This window comes from Dermacentor albipictus, chromosome 7, assembly GCF_038994185.2.
Source record: "Dermacentor albipictus isolate Rhodes 1998 colony chromosome 7, USDA_Dalb.pri_finalv2, whole genome shotgun sequence".
Lineage (NCBI taxonomy): Eukaryota > Metazoa > Arthropoda > Arachnida > Ixodida > Ixodidae > Dermacentor > Dermacentor albipictus.
The window spans coordinates 56,532,862-56,549,996 of NC_091827.1; the positions used below are offsets into that span (position 1 = coordinate 56,532,862).

Consider the following 17,135-nt stretch of genomic DNA (forward strand, 5'->3'; position numbering starts at 1 on the left):
GAGACGACGGTCTCCCTGCACGCCGGTATCAGAGTAGCTTAGCGGGGAAGAAGTTTGGGCGTGTTGGTTGGATACATACAAACTGGGATACATAGTGCAAGAATATGACACAGGGACAAGCAGGAACACGGGACGAGCGCTAACTTTCAACAAAAGATTTCTCGCAGCTGGTGAGCATATATATAGTCACTGGGACGCCGCTGCAACAGACACACTGAAGGGAAGGAGGAAAAGCAGTCATGTGACTACTATGCCCGAAAATTCAAGCTCTTTCTTTGATAAAACAATCAACGGCGTGCTAAAGCAATCGTCACCTGCTCTGGCTATCTCAGCTGCTTCGACAATTTCCTTCGTAATCTTATTCCTGTGACGATAGACAACAACAGTTTGTTTTAAGGGGGAAGCATGGTGCCTTCGCGTCACATTTTGTACAATGCGCAGCCAGATGCCCATATATTGCGATGCTCTCCACTTTATTACTATGCTCCGCCAGACGCACGTCTAAACATCTGCCCATCTGGCCCACGTAGTACTTCCCACACGAAAGTGGAATCCTATACACCACGTTGCGAATGCATGTAACAAAAGGATCCTTGTGCGCATTATAGACGAAAGTCGATACAGTCTCTATTTTTGTCTATTACTTGTCTATAGAGATTCTATAGACGAAAGTCAATAGGTTTTCCATTTCTTTTTGTCTATTCGCAGTCTATAGACGGTATATAGAAAAAATCCGATATTGTGTTTCTTTCTTTTCTGTGCACTTGCCCTCTATACACATCTTTTGACGAAAGTGGATACTGCCTCAAGTTTTTTCTGTTATTTGTCTATAGACTTTCTATAGACAAAATTCGATAAGGTTTCTATTTCTTTTTGGCTGCTAGCAGACTATATATCATCTATAGAAAAATATCGATAAGGCTTTTGATTCTTTTTTGTCTGCTTCCCCTCTATAGACCACTTAAAGAGAAGAGTCGATGCAGTCCCTATTTATTGTTGCTCATTCTTCGTCTTTAGACTGTATATAGGCGATATAGTCGGTAAAGTGCACGTTTCTCCTTCTCTATTCGCAGTCTACGTAGGTCTTCACAAACACGCTCATGCGCACATTCACGCACACACACACACACACACACACACACTCACACACACACACACCAAACATATATATATATATATATATATATATATATATATATATATATATATATATATATATATATATATATATATATATATATATATATATATATATATATATATCTTTTCTGACCATAAGGGCGACAGAAATGGGTGCCAAGGCGTGTGCCAATGAAGGAAAGGGAATGCTGCAGGGGTGGCGGCAGTACACTAGATAAAATGGGGAGATTGCAAAGTTTGCAAGGACACAAACATATAAGACATGGCGTGGGACTCACATAGGGGGTGTGTCTATCGGCAGATGGGAAAACACGGGGAATGCGGCAAGGTGACAATTCAAGACGATGAGCAACGCGAGAAACAAGGTGAGAGCCGGAGCCAACGTTTCGACAAGTCGGACTTGTCTTTTTCAAGGCAAGTGCACTTGTCGAAACGTCGGCTCCAGCTCTCCCCTTGTTTCTCGCGTAGGCGGACGGGGATGACCTAACAATTATGAAAACATACAGAGGGAGGAAGAAAAGATAAACGTACCTACATCGCTATCCTTCACTGCAAGGACAAGAAGGAAAATGGCAAAAGAAAAAAGAAAGAAAGGGAAAAGGAAAGGAAGAAGGAGTGATGGGCACGCACGCACACACAGATTGAAGTGTTAACCGTGCCCCATTAGCGGCGCTCGCAGAGTGCAGTCGTCTTCGAAAAGTGCAGCGCGAAGAATCACCGAGGCCACGCGTGGCCCCAGCGTCGTTTCTTCCGTGAACGCTCGCTCATCCAGTCGGCTTTAAAGCGGCGCGCTCCATGTCCTGTCTAGCGTGGGTCTCTCGTCGCCGTGCACAAATGCTGCGCGCGAGGCTCTGTCAATCACGCCGTTACGGTAACAGCGCGCGTTACGTCGAGGCGACGCCCAACGCCGAGCGACGCCGCAAAGTTGCGTCGCATCGCGATAGCTGTTTATTTATTTTTATTTATTTATTTCATATACCTCACAGGCTCCAGAAGGAGTATTGCGTGAGGGGGGCGGTACAGATAACAAATGCGGAGCAAAAACATAGTTTTTGTTACATAAGTATGAACAAAACGAGAATCAAATAATAAACAAAGAACGCGAAGTAAACAAAGATAAAAAGCTAGGAAGGTAAACGAACTGTAACGAGCTGTAGTCGAAGCTGCAACGAAGGGTGAAAGAGAGTTGAGCCTGTAGAGCTGGCACACGTTGCGGTGCCGAAGGACGACTTCGCGCAACCTCGTACGCTATATACGTGCAGCTATAGCAGGGTGAATGGCTGAGCGTTATATCAATTCAGTTATATTTCGTGATATCTGCAGCTTTGCGGAAGCTGCGCAAGGGACAGGTATACGGGCACCCGCGAACGGTCACCGGACTATTTATCTTCATCGATCTGGACGAAGGTGCTGCTTCTCCGACGAGCGTTCTGCCTTGAAAGGCACTATCGCCACAAAGTCTGTCCAGTGCCTGGGAGCTGGCAAAGATGCAAGTAAACGCAATCGAAACGATCCCCGAAGTCCGAGGACGGTCCGCTCTGGACCTCTCAGCGCGCGGCTAGAGCTACCCCGCATTCCCGACCCCGTGCAGTCAACCACAATAGACTGCGGACGACGCAATCGAATACACTGCGCTGCGTTTTGAGGCTGCTCAGATATTCAGCTTTTTTCTCAGATTTCCAGAAGGGAATGGTGCTGCAGGCTTTCGCTGTAGCCTTCATCTCACTTCGGTAGCGAAGATTCGGCCGTTATCTCGGCGGTCTTCCCGAGATTGGTTTTCGATATTGCGGGGCGAAGGCCTCGCTTACGGTGACACACGGGAAGCTTGCCGTGACACTGGCTTGGGCTGGCGGAAGCGCTCTTCGTTTCCTGGTAGTTCAACGTGCGCGTCGAAGCGAAGCGAATGAGTTGCTCATCGGTGTACGGGAACGCATCAAAACGCTTAAGTTTACGCCAAGTCCCCAAGTCCTGCGCGCCATCTTCAAGATGCCTTGAGTGCGTATACTGCAAGGTCTACGCTTTATGGTGTGCGTTCTACGTGTCGTTACGTCCACGTTCATATCGCGGGCGTTACAAATACGTACTGAATAGTCGAAGCCGGGGAAGAGATGCTCTAACACGCAGCGCGTATGAACGCTTTCGGTTCTTGTTTGCTCGCGGAAGCGCTAATGCGAGCTCACAAACGCCCTCCTCACGAGGGGTGGCTAGACATAAACGTGAAAGGTTTCAGTGTGGAGATTTCTGATTTCTAAGCCACAGGCACCTGTTTTTGCGGTGTTTCATAGCAGCAGGCCATGGATCTGTGGAGAGAGAGAGAGAGACAGAGAACGCTGCGCAAACGGCAAAGAGTGATCAACACTGTGACCGCGCTCGTCAGCCAAACGGGACCCTCCGCGGTGTATCACAGCGACTGCCATGGCATCGCGCTGCTGAGTTAGAGGTTGCGGGTGCGATACCGACCGCGGCGGCCGTATTTCGATGGAGCCGAAATTTAAAAAAAAAGTGAACGCTCAGTTACTTAAATTTACTTATTAAGTGCAAGTCAAAAAACCTTAGGTGGTCAAAGTTAATCTGCAGTTTTTCCCACTACGGCGTGTGCCTCACAATCAGATTGTCTTAATCTTGTTAATCTTTTTCTGGGGGGGGGGGAGGGGGGCTAAAACCCGAGAATATAATTTCGAGGCAGATTGTGGGCGTACGCAAACCTCCTTGTGGCTACTTTCGTCGTTCCTGCAGCACTGGTCCGCTTTTGCCGGTCATATAGCTTGATTTCGAAATCAAACGTACGTAATGTTCGTTTGTTGTTCACGCAAAGCCGCGATGGTTGCGCTAGGGCACTGCGCCGCAACACACGCACGTTCACAAGGGCAGGCCTCCCACAGGGGAACTATACGCCTAAATATCTGTCTGTACATGACGCGTCATTACCACTTAAAGGAACACCAATGAGCAGCGCAATGTTAGTTTATTCTGGTGAAGTTTATTTTTTAATTGATTGCCTTTATTTCGCGTAAAATGGCTGCTTGTTACTGAAAATAAAGAGCAAAGTTTCACTTCATTTTTTTAAATATTGCTCCCGAACCACAGTGTCGGTACGGTACGGTACGGTATGGTATGGATGGATTTGAGAGGGTTTTCGCACAATCTGCATGGTCATTCTTTTTGTTTTAAGAAGTCCTCAAAGCTCACTAGGTGTAGTGTTTCGTTTCTCTAGATATCAACGTAACCTAGTTCGTCGATAAACTATAGTCCCGAGCGTCCGGTTCAAGGTAAGGCGGCTGACGTTTCTGTTGTAGTCCAGAAGTTTAACTCGCCAATCGAACGGTATCATTCCTGCCTGTGCTGTTGCTTTAACCACCAGATTCACTGGATTCCGCTTATATACTGACTATATACTGTAGAATTGTAATACACATATAGGCGCGTCCATTAGTTTAATACGCGTGATTTGCAAGGGCAGCACCAAGTATCCTCTAGACGTTTATAAAGGCAGGAGACATACCCGCCACGGTTGCTTAGCGGCTATGGTGTTAGGCTGGTAAGCACGAGGTCGCGGGATCGAATCCCGCCCATGGCTGCCGCATTTAAATGGTGGCGAAATGCGACAACACCCGTGTACTTGGGTGGACGTTAAAGGTGATCGAAATTTCCCGAGTCCCCCACAACGGTGTCCTTCACAATCAGAGCTTGGTTTTGGAACGTAGAACGCCATAATTTTCTATGTTTTTTTTTTAATGGCGGGAGACTCGCCTGCACATCGATTATCAACGGGCATCTGAACTACGTGTTTGCCGCCTGTGTCCCTCGAGATCTTTGCGATTGAATACAGTGTACAGCCGCGTCTACAGTGTACACTGGCACCTTCAGGCGCGTTTTGACGCGCCTGTGTGTGTATGAAGGTTTCCTAGCACATCGCATGTTCTGCGTGCCCAGAGATCTGTGTCGACACATAAGCGATCTCTATCTGTTTTGTGAGGCAACCTCATCGAGCAATATGAAAGGAAACACTCAAGTTGCTCTCTAGAAGGCGAAGCGGTCGAATATACCGCTGTATCCCGCATTAAATTGTAAATTGTTCGATGCGAGAGAGACATGTAGGGAGAGAGACAGAGAGAAGAATATATTTAAACACGACTGTGTAGGCCTTTCTGTGGAGGAAGTGATTAAAGCTCACCACATATATATATATATATATATATATATATATATATATATATATATATATATATATATATATATATATATATATATATATATATATATATATATATATATATATATAACCTTCACAAGTTAGAGGTCCATATAGTGAGCGAAGACTCGCTTTGACGTTAGCGCTGTAACCGGATCCAGTCCGTCGTCAAACGACGTCAGCGTATACTTATACCCGCACTTTTCTTGGGATGCCTTGAGTCATTCGCATTCCACCGCTAGACTAAGTGAACAACGAAGCAGCGATCTTGTAACATTCGCGAGCTCTCTTGTCAGATTCGAATCCGCAAGTTTCGAGTAATCGTTGCTAAAAAAACGAATACAGTGTCTCATCCATCCACCAATCTCATCCCATCTATCTAAAAAGAAAAATCGCTTCTCTGGGAAACATCTTTTTGAACTACTAGCTTTCTTTTTTTCCGAGAGCCATAATGAGTAGAATAAGTTGCCAAGAAATGTGCATGACTGAAGTAAGTAAGTAACTGAGTGAGTGAGTGAGTGAGTGAGTGAGTGAGTGAGTGAGTGAGTGAGTGAGTGAGTGAGTGAGTGAGTGAGTGAGTGAGTGAGTGAGTGAGTGAGTGAGTGAGTGAGTGAGTGAGTGAGTGAGTGAGTAAACAAAATCTCACGACTGCGCGAGTGGGGCTACTGTGTATTTGTTTTTTCCGTACCATTCACAGTTCACCTTGGGGCGAATGCAAGTTCTGCGTTTCACTAAAATGATTCAGAGTCCGTGGCCTTGCATCCCCCGCACAGTACAACTGGAGCTTGTGGCCTTTCCATATAGCTACCTAAATTATCACACCAGTGCGCAAGCAACCAAGGCTGGAGTTCACACGAACAGTATGGCTGATGTGGCAGCGCGATACTGTGTGTAGACTGCTCTCGTCAAGCTTGGGAGAGAAAAAAAGAAAGGATAAGGAAGGTAGCCGTACGAAATGCGAGTGTTTTGCGGTAGTGACATGGTCTTGCCTCTCTCTCTCTCTTTCTCTTTCGAATCCGAATGTGCAAGTTCACTTTTGTGGAAATCGGCGAAGTGGAGGAGGTTTCGCGGAAGGAAAATATTGTTCTCCACCCGATGCCAGAACGCCAAGCCAAGGTGGCACCGAGCTTGTGCTTTCTTTCTTCTTTCTTTTTAATAAGTGTATTTCCTCCTCCTCCTCCTCCTCCTCCTCCTCCTCTTAGATTTATCGATCGCTCTGCGATCTGCAACCCTCCTGCATAAAGCTCGGCTCGTAAAGCCACCGGCCCAGAAGGGCCTTGGTCGCCGGTTCGATTCCCGGATTCGGACAAATATTGCTCTCTCTGAGGAATCCGCACGACTTTCCTTAATAACTCCGGGTGCGCACTCGTGTGGGTTACAATATATTTTCACACTCTTTATAACGAAAAAAAAAATAAGAAAAGGGAAGCTGGTAATTTCCGGGCAACGTATAGTCAAAACAAGGTGCAACAAAAGAGATTCGATCGTTCTATTGTGGCAGTTGTTTACAGCTCTTTGTGTCTGAAACGGAAATAATGCATAACTATACGTCTACGTCCAAAATACTCGTTATAGGAAGAAATAAAATCCAAGAGAAGCTGGAAGACAAAAGAATGCTGACCGTGCCGTTACCTTACGAACTCTCGCCCTCATGCAGAGGGGGCTCGCGCTGTGAGAAGCGGTATATGTTCGCGCTTTGCACTCGCGCGAGTCCTTGAATGCTTTCTCGTTGCGACCCCGTTTCTTTTCTGCGTAGCTTCCGCTTACGGCTATTGTTCCGCCGGAGGAAAGCGTACGCACGGGGACGAGGTGAGAACAATGACACGCCGCGCCGATGCGCCATGTTTACCGTTCTCGTCGACTGCATTGTGTGCGGCTCGCCCGGTGTGACGTCACGCGAGCGCTCCGGATGACGTCGCGCGGTTGCCCCGGGTGACGTCACGCGGGAGCGCCGTGACAAAGCGAAAAGGCGTGCGGCGCGAGGGCAACAAACTTGTATTTTGCTTTGTTTAATGAAGTGTTCCTTTTTAAATCCCGACGTGGCATGCCGCAAGCATTTTTTTCTTTTTTTGAAGCGGGCAACGTTTCTTTTTTTTTTCTTCTTCTGTTGTTGCCGTTGTTCCGTTGATGATGTTCAGCTGTCCGCTGTGACATCACGTGTCGATTGCGCCACGTGACCAGAATCTGTGAGGTCACGATATGCAATTGTCCGCTATCTTTTTTTTTCAATTCTTCTTACTGTAAACACATTTGGGTGCTTCACATGATGTCGCATGGTCTTAGTTGTAGAAGTGAAGTTCTTTCTTTTCTTGCCATCCTTTTCAACACTAACGTTACAATTCTTGATTGTGTCAGACTTGCTCCGGTACACTCTTATGCTAGAGACAAGAAAACTCCTTACGTGATGAGGAGCTTGGCATCACAATTGCCAACGTATCATTTTTGCCGTGCTGACTTTGATGCCTCGCAATTCTGGTTTAAGCGAGGGAAACTAACGCATAGCCCATAATAGCGCTCCTGATAGGCTGGAGAGAGTGCTGAGTTGTGAGTAGTTTAATACGCTTAATTACTATCATGACTATCTTGTTGCCAAAATAACATTGCATTGCTTTTTTTTGCAAATGTAGTTTATATGGCCAGAAATGGAATTCAACATGTTGTAATTTTACTCGACCCGGAACTGTGTTTTTGCTTTACAGAATTAAAAAAAATCACGCTTTACCTTTTGCCGTCATTGTCACCATAGGCACCTCGTTATTGTGGCGAATTGTTCGCTTGTCTGCTTATGCGATTTACGACATGTTGTTCAATGCATCGTCATTGTTTGTGCGTCGACGTGTGTTGCAAGTATACATATCTGCATCACTAGCCACCATAGCTATTTATGAAGTTGGTGTCCATAAAAAAAAGACATGAACAAACTGAATAGTACGTAGAATAGTTAAACATTGACCACCTACGACAACGCGTTGAGTTAGGCAGGACACAAATAAAGAATGAACAGACATGGCAAAAGGTAGAGAATCGCAGTATAGCAGACGTGCTGAAATAACATCGATAGCTTTCAGCGTGTCCGCAATACTCCGGGCGGGGCATGTCATATTTGCACTGCAGTAGGCGTAACCAGGCTGATGATGATGATGATGATGATGATGATGATGATGTCATATTTGCCGCCTGGTCTGTCTGTGTCTGTGTCCTTCTTACGTGTGCTCTGGTTCCTTTATGTCACCCTGTCCGATCCGCTGTGTCGCAGGTCCCTTTCCCGGACCACCGAGACGACGGGACTCCGGGTGATGCAGCGGGACCCGTGAGTTCGCCTCCTATATATGCCTGCATACCTGCACGTCTCCCCTCCCCGTATCGCTTTTCTTTTTCTTTTTTGTTAGCTCGCCATTGTGACCTAATGGCTATGGCTTCTGCCTGTAGCCACCCGCCGTGGTTGCTGAGTGGCTATGGTGTTGGGCTGCTGAGCACAAGATCGCGGGATCGAATCCCGGCCACGGCGGCCGCATTTCGATGGGGGCGAAATGCGAAAACACCCGTGTGCTTAGATTTAGGTGCACGTTAAAGAACCCCAGGTGGTCGAAATTTCCGGAGTCCTCCACTAAGGCGTGCCTCATAATCAGAAAGTGGTTTTGGCACGTAAAACCCCATAATTTAATGTTTGTTTTTTTTTTCTGCCTGTAGCTGTCACCGAGCGCCAACATCACTTCTCGCGCGGCGTTTACATGGAAGCTACAAGTGGCGAATCGCCTGGGACTTCTGGCGTATCGCGTCCGTGTAAACGGCGGTAACGCGAAGGCGAATCGCATTAGTGCGACAGGAGAAGGTAGTTCTAGAAGGGAAAAGTCGTCTCACACGGCCCTTGTAGGCACTAGGAACCGACATACCGGTTTGTTTCAGAGGAAAGGGGGATGCGCGTCAGGTGTAAACGCTGCTGCACGGTTATTACCGTCATGCGCTAAGAAATGCGATCCTCTCTCTATTCGTATACTGCCGCGTTCGAGAGACAAGCCTTACAAGGCAATGACCAGGGTTGTCCATATATATATATATATATATATATATATATATATATATATATATATATATATATATATATATATATATATATATATATATATATATATATATATATATATATATATATATATATCGTTGGTGTGTTTGTTCTTGGGCGAAATGAATCATCCGTTCGAAATGCGATGTGCACGTGATGTGTGCTTGTACGGCGTCTTCGAGGGTACAAGCAGGCCATGGATGCGCACGAACGACGCAGGAGGGCGCTGGCTTCCGACTGTTTATTTGTAGAACGGTCAAATCAGCTGCTTTGTGCTCACGCGCGCCGTGGACATCGCGGACGCTGATAAGCATGGTTCCTCTTAATTCAGTCCCTCTGACTACAAATGAATGGACGTTCCCGCAAGCGGCCGGTTTCCAAGTGCGGTGATTGGGACATTTTCGGTGTGCGGGCCTATACATATACGGTGGTGTTACGGAAATAAACACTCGGTTGAAAGTTAGTGCTCCTCCCGCTGTTTCGCTCTTGATCCTTGTTTTCCTGAGCTACGACCCCCATTGCTTCCCCGTAAAGGTGGCAATGGTGCAGGGTTCGAGTCCGGGACCAGTATACACGAAGCGTGCTTCAGTGTGCGAGGCTCATTTATTTCGCGGGACCCAGTGCGGGGTTTTCTGCGTAGCTTTTTGACTTCGCACTAAAGGACCGTCTTTTTTTCTTCCTCAAGAGAGCGCGCACGAACAAAAAGTGAAGCTGAACAAGCGTCCCGTATTCATTCTGCACGAGGTCAGCAGCCGACTGATGCCGCTGTAAGACAAAGGCAGAGATCTTCGATTACCCGTCCGGCTTGAACCGAATCCGCCCTGTGTATCCGCAAGTAATTACTAATCTCATCCCCCTCCCAGAGAGTTGTTTGCTGACCCCGACCGCGTTTCCCTTCCAACGGCAATTGCCGCCACCAATTACACTTCTTCCCTTCGCCGCCAGCTGGCGCTGAGGTCGACGCGCACGGGCGCAGTTACCGCCGACGGACCCGCAATCGTGGTGCAGTGGCTATTCCTGCCCGCAGTGATTGTAGGGTCGCAAGGGCGCTTTCACGTTTCAAAGCCTTGTCGCTATGACGCATACACAGTACAATGCACGCAGGCAGTCTATTTCAAATGCGCACAGGCTCAGTACGCCTTGGAGTGCTTATTATGCGTATGCAGTATGGCGGACCTTTTACGTGGCAGCGACACAAACACAGCGTGCCCACCCTGGGCCAAGAATCACGTAGCGCAAGTATGATTAGAGTATATTTAGGTGTTATAAGTGGAACGCGAGTTGAGCGGTGATGGGCCAAAAGAAAAAAAAAACGATATACTCGAGAGTACCCAGAGAAAGTTAGAAATGAGAAGGGAAAGGGAGAGTATTAACCGGTTAACAGATAGTTCTGGTTTGCTAACCCAGTATACACAGCATGGCGAAAGGTAAGGGGAAGAAGCAAGACGGAAAGAATGCCGAAGCTCCAAAGGCTCCAAATGGGCTACGGAGGCTCGTCTCCAGAGGCGAGGCCTTCAAGGCGAACGCATCGCTCGTAACAGCGCCTCGCAAGAGGCGGTGGGCATGACCGCTATTGCAACGGCGCCTCCAGCAGCTGTGCAGCGTCTGGGAATCTCTGGACCGTTTTAAAAAAGAGAAACTCCGCATCACAGGGCCTCCAAAGGGCTCTGTCCCCAACGCACACACACACACAAACACACACACGCACGCGCACGCACGCACACACGCACACACACAAACACACACACACACAAACACACACACACAGACACACACACACAAGCAAACACACAGACACACACACAGACACACACACACAGACACACACACACACGCACACACACACGCGCGCACGCACGCACAGACACACACACACTCACGAACACACACACACACAAACGCGCGCGCGCGCGCGCATGCACGCACAGCCCAGTGCATTGTCTGGCGCTGTTACAATCACGTTTGATAAAAGTATTGCGTGCCAGCGCTTAAAGCTCCAAACAACCGTCGAAGCAGCTGCAGTGCGAGATGTGCTTTTAAATGAACTCGTTACTGTATGCTCTCTCATATACCCCTTCATTATCAGCTCCATAAACGAGAATATCAGGCATTAATAGATAAACTACCGGAACCCTATCGGGTTGGGGGATATCTAAACGCACACGACACCCTGTGGGGACACTCTCGTTGATATGCAATGGGCCGATTAATTTATATATATATATATATATATATATATATATATATATATATATATATATATATATATATTTCACTGGGGCGTGGATTCTACATGAAATGGAACCAACGTTTTACAGTATGCTGCTTACAAGACATACTCTTCCGTGGGTTTCAATTTCAAACATTGATGATGCACCTTCAGCGGAAAGTTATTAAATATCCCTACGGCAGCGGCCACTTTCCTACACAGTGCGTGACACAAGAAAACGGCGATAAATGCTCGCCACACATTCCTCGCTGGAAAGTCGAATCGATCGACCGAAAGCTATTCCGAGAACTCGAACATTTGTCGCAGAACGACATCTGCGCCGGTTGGATGGATGGATGGCGCAGCTTCGCATACCTCGCAGCTCTTATTACCGATGATGTACGCTTCCCGGCGACTGCAGCTACTGTAACTGCAATGTTTACCAGGAAACGCTGGCGGCGAACGCTATGACGAAAGCGAGCTTTCTGGTAGAAGCGCGGCCTCTTGCGAGCGCCGATCCATCCCGGGGCCACGTCAAAAAAAGGCAAAAAGAAAAAAAAATAACATAATTTGCAGGTTTCTGTTATTGTTTCGCACTTTTAATAATTCCGTCCGAGAATATCTAACATAAAAGGCGTGCGCTGTCGGCGTTTTTGTGTCGCGGCGTTTGTTTCTGGGCTGTCATTCTCAAAATTCCGAGGAATAAGTTGGCCAAGAATGTAACACGAAGTACGGCCAACTTTAGTCATGCAGTTGGGCGGCAATATAACCCGCATATACTGCGTGTCATGTAGCAAGGCGTGGCGTACACATGTGCCTAAATATATACGGGAATTTCCGCTCACGGTCACGCCGGCGCCGGACGCCGACGCCGGAGGAGGAGGAGGAGCAGGAGGAGGAGGAGGACGGAACTTTATTATTGCAGAAACCGTTGCGCGGTTTATTCCTGGGTGGTTCCCTCTGACAGGGCTCCACTGGCGATCGCGGCTCGCCGGGCCTGGTCGGGGGTGGCCAGTTGGCTTCCCAGGTCCAGTTCGGAGTGTCCCGCCTCCCAAGACCACGTAGTGAGTGTGTGTGCTGTGACTCATGGCGAAATTGCGTCGCCCGGACTGTCGGTGCATTCGTGTGTTATGTGCGCGAGCGTCGCTGCGTGGTTGCTACACCAGGGACATGTCCGGGACGTATACTGAAGCAAGGTTTGGGTACGGGCTAGTTGGTATTCCATGGTATCAATTAATGGTGGTGGTATCATGGTACCATGGTCATCAGTCCAGGGCATCCATGGTCTATGTATGCGCTGTAAGTGACGATCGATACCGGGACGTATATCTCTGTCTGGGGACGCCGGATTTTCTGCAACGCGGGGCCCTTAACGCTATCGCGTTAAAATACGACGCACCGACGTTATCACCTGTCGACTTAGAGTCGGCCACGCTCATGACACACACTCGTACCTGTTGGCTGCTGATCAGGCGCCTATCTGCGGTAAGTATGGCGCGACGTTGACTGTCCTCCACGTGTTGCTTGAATGTCGTGAATTATAATCTCACACGCAAAAAAGAGGAAAGAAAAAATGAAAATGCTTTCCATTACCACGCCGTCAACAAGTTCCGCTACATCCAGCAATGTTCCTAGGCACTGACCCGCTCTTTGACAGTAAATTAGTTTTAGTTCTTTTTTTTAAAGGATGTAGGTGTACTGCATGTTATACATGCAAGTGATCCGTAGCACGGCCTCTTACCGGAGTCTGTTGCTGCACTGGAAGTATTTAGAGCACGTGCTTCCCGGCCCTTGCTCTCAAGGGCACAGGTGAGGCATTAGTGCTATACTTGTATATATATTCTCGCGTCTACCTTGTATGACCACATCGCAGCGTACATTATATGGCCACAGCACACCCTCACTGGTCATCGTCATATTTTTGGTACATACACATTGTACGCATATGCACGTCGACTGACTTTAGGCCCCTTTACAGCCATTGTACGTCCTTCACATCGTGTACATTGTCAGCTCGTCGCACCGTGGGTTCGGCGCGCTTTGATCGAACTGGCCCTTACGCCATCAATAAAACCCATTCATCAATCGGTCAACATAAAACCATCAATCGTGGAATATATATATATATATATATATATATATATATATATATATATATATATATATATATATATATATATATATATATATATATATATATATATATATATATATATAAGCCGCACATGCAATTAGCAACTATCTGCGTGGTTAGCACTAGTTTTGTTGAAATTACTTATGCTTTAGTTGTAAAGAACCTTTATGATCTGGAGATAAATTACGGCGTTTCAACAACACGACAGAAATAGTAAAAATGATCGTCAATGCCATTTATGGACGTAAAGGGGCAGAGTGCTTCTATTATACGAGGCTTTGCAGTATAATCGACTGAACTCTATGCTTCAAGGACTGCTCTCTTTTAAAGGATACACTTAAGGCAGCGAGGCCACGCTGCAAGTTCTGAAAACACCTCCGAATTATGCATGTAGCCAGCCCAAGTGTTTCCGCGCCTTCATAAGCGACTGAAATACTTTTCGAGCACATCTTACAGGACACTACACAGCTTCGTCGCAGTTCATAGTGAGCACTGCGATGAAGCGGGGGCGTCATGTTGTAGCGTTTGGATTGAGGTTATGAACCAGCGACCACTTACCGCTTTCACATGTCTTACCGACTGTAAACGCTTCATATAAAAGCATTTTTTTGCAATTGCTTGCATCGATGTACTCCGAAAGCCCATTTCTTACTGTTCCGGAATGCATTTTTTTGGCTGCTCCAAACACTGCTCCGAAATGACACTGGCTTACGTCACATGAGCATCTCCGGCATCGGTCCACTTTGCTATTACATGGTCTTTCCGGGGTCCGCTTTGCTAGGCCAACACCCGACCGAACAGATGCGCCAAACTCGAGGTAAGAAAGCACAGAAAGGTATACGCTTTGATAAAGGAATCATGCGCTTGGCCTTGACGGCGTAAACTTGCTTTATGGCGGGGATGTTCAGGTACCGCGTTATTGCGTAGTTCCGTAGTAATCACCGCGGCTAGAAACGCATCCAAATCCCCCCACTCCCCTTGAAGCAGGAGGGTATGAGACGATGGAAACTTCGCCTTATAAGACCTTCGCACACGCATGCACATCGGAGCAACTCGTACATGAAATAGTGCGAAGCTGTGCCCGGGACTTCTTAACATCCTTCGGAAGTCGTATAGGGGGTATACGTAACCGAAATGTACTTTTTAGTCTTCGCAAACGCTCTACTATATCTGATGCTAGTATTCCGCTATAGCCGAGGTGTCTTCCAACGCTTCCCGATATCCCAGCTTGGTCATCTGCTATTTATCCCCGCGCAAGCGCCTGTATGCCGTGCCAGCTCTGCATGCCGCCACTCGTTGCAGTTAGCGCAAAAACCGCCGCCGAACTCCCCCTGTACAGCTTCGCTGGAAAAAGAAAAAAAAAGAAGGAAAAGAATAACATGAGACAGGGAGAGAGAAAAACAGGAAGGAAAAGTGCGGGAGGGAGTCAACACAGTCGATAACGTGCTGGTATCTCTAGAAGATCAACGATCAGGACGAATTGAGATGCGAACGGCATGGGAAAAAACGAAGCAGTGAGAGCTGTACACACATACACAGGATTATAGCTAACAGAGAGAGTGGCGCGCAAATACATTGCAGGGTGTTTCTGAGCGCCTGAAGTTTCAAAACTCCATTCGATGCGACGTGCGAAGGGTCAGAATGATGGCTGTCCCGGTCTGTTGGAACCAGTTCGAACCTGCTAGAACCTGTCGGATGTCGGTAGACACGACAGGGATCGTATGCAAGGATCGTATGTAACACGGTTGGAGTCTGCAGTTGTAAACATCAACATGAGGACTAATAATCGCAAGAGCTGGCAAAAATAATGGCGTTTAATATTTTTTCGCGCTTTTCAGGACACTGCTTGTTTACTACACACACTGTAAAAAATAAACAAAACGGAAAACTCCTATTTTGACAGAAAGCTTCTGCAAACGAAACCTGCACAGACTCTTCGAACTTAAAAATTATTTCTTTCTGTTTAGTATGAAAAGAGACCGTTGCTTGATTTTAAAAATATTTGCCCCTATGCGGTAAAGTGAAGTTTATCATGGATGTCGTGCATGAGCCAAATGAGTTTTGTTGGTTTATTTACAATCTTCACTTAGTGTCTCTGTGCAGCTTACTGCCCACCTAAGTGTAGGCAGACAAATCTCATACGCATAATTATTATTTTTAATTTCTGATAAAAAGAACAAATACAGCTCCTAACCGGGCCAGTCGTGTCAATCACGAAATCGTTATACATACTCGCGTGTACTACACTGGTAGAGTTGATGCTTGGATGTGTCGCGTGGTGGTCTTGTCGCTTCTCCTATGTTCTGCGTATAGCGTGTTTATGTAGGCTTGTGCGGTGCGTTACAACCGCTTCGCGGCATTTCACCCTTTCAAACCCTTCTGTACTCCCCGATAGCCGCAGCCATCAGAGGAGTATAAGGCGGCGTTCACACGTACCGGCGAATGACACAGGTCGCGCGACCTATACCGCGGCTGGCGACAGAGGGGGCGTTCACACCAGCGACCGACCAGCGCAACGGCAGGCGTGATTCCGCTGCCCCCCTCCCCCCCCTTCTACCATCGCACAACTTCGGCCGCGTTCAAACAGCCATCGCCGCGTTCAGACTACAGTGCCGCTGACGGGTACAGCGGCTTTGCGACTCCAGTCGCGTAGCTGAAGAACCGATCACTGAGCGGCTGCTTCACGACTAAAGCGACCATTTTTTTTTTCAACCGATCAACTTGGTCGCGCGACCTCTGTCACCGGTGGACAATTGTTCAGTTTTTTTTTTTTCACTGTCCCTGTTGGGAGTGCCTGCCCCCTAGCCCCAGCAACAACGAAGCGTTGCACTTCATGGAGAATCCAGGCCCAAGTATTGTGGCATTGAGTGACCACAACCTTTTGAGCAAGGTGTTCGTGCGTTACTACGCAGCCTTTCTCTCCAGCGCACACACTAAGCGAGAGTTGAGGGTCGCTGCGGATGTCTTCACAAGAAAATTAAGGAATATTGAAAAGCAATTCAATATTGAATATTGAAAAGCAATTCCTAATGAAGATAAACAATGTGTGAAGGGTGTTAGGAATGGTCGTACGGGGTGGCAAAGTGCCAGCTTTCAGCCCGCTGCACGTGTTCCAAGCCCCCCAGACGAGGCGCCCTTCCGAGAACTGCGGATGACCGGCAGCCACGTGGCGCGCGGTCAACTCTGGAATGTGGTACGCCGCCGCGCCACCCGGGACGGAGCTCAGTTCTACGAAGCCCTCGGTCGACGACACCGCGAGCTATGCTGTACCGAGAGTTCTACAAAGCCCTCTGACGTCGACTCCGGAGCCTTTGTGTGTGGGCTCGAACTTGTGTGCATTAGTGTGTGTGGGCCATACTGCGGGGCGGCGGCAAGTTTACAACGATTGGACGAACAT

At 47.6% G+C, this 17,135-nt stretch overlaps 1 protein-coding gene across 1 annotated transcript in view; it reads left to right on the plus strand.

Annotated features, from left to right (window-relative positions):
- LOC135906779 (kelch domain-containing protein 3) overlaps positions 1–17,135 on the plus strand; it is a 141,846-nt gene that overhangs the window by 74,827 nt on the left and 49,884 nt on the right. Inside the window, exon 3 of the mRNA XM_065438364.1 lies at positions 8,589–8,642. Coding sequence (XP_065294436.1) covers positions 8,589–8,642 — 54 coding nt within the window. The remainder of the gene's footprint in view (positions 1–8,588; positions 8,643–17,135) is intronic.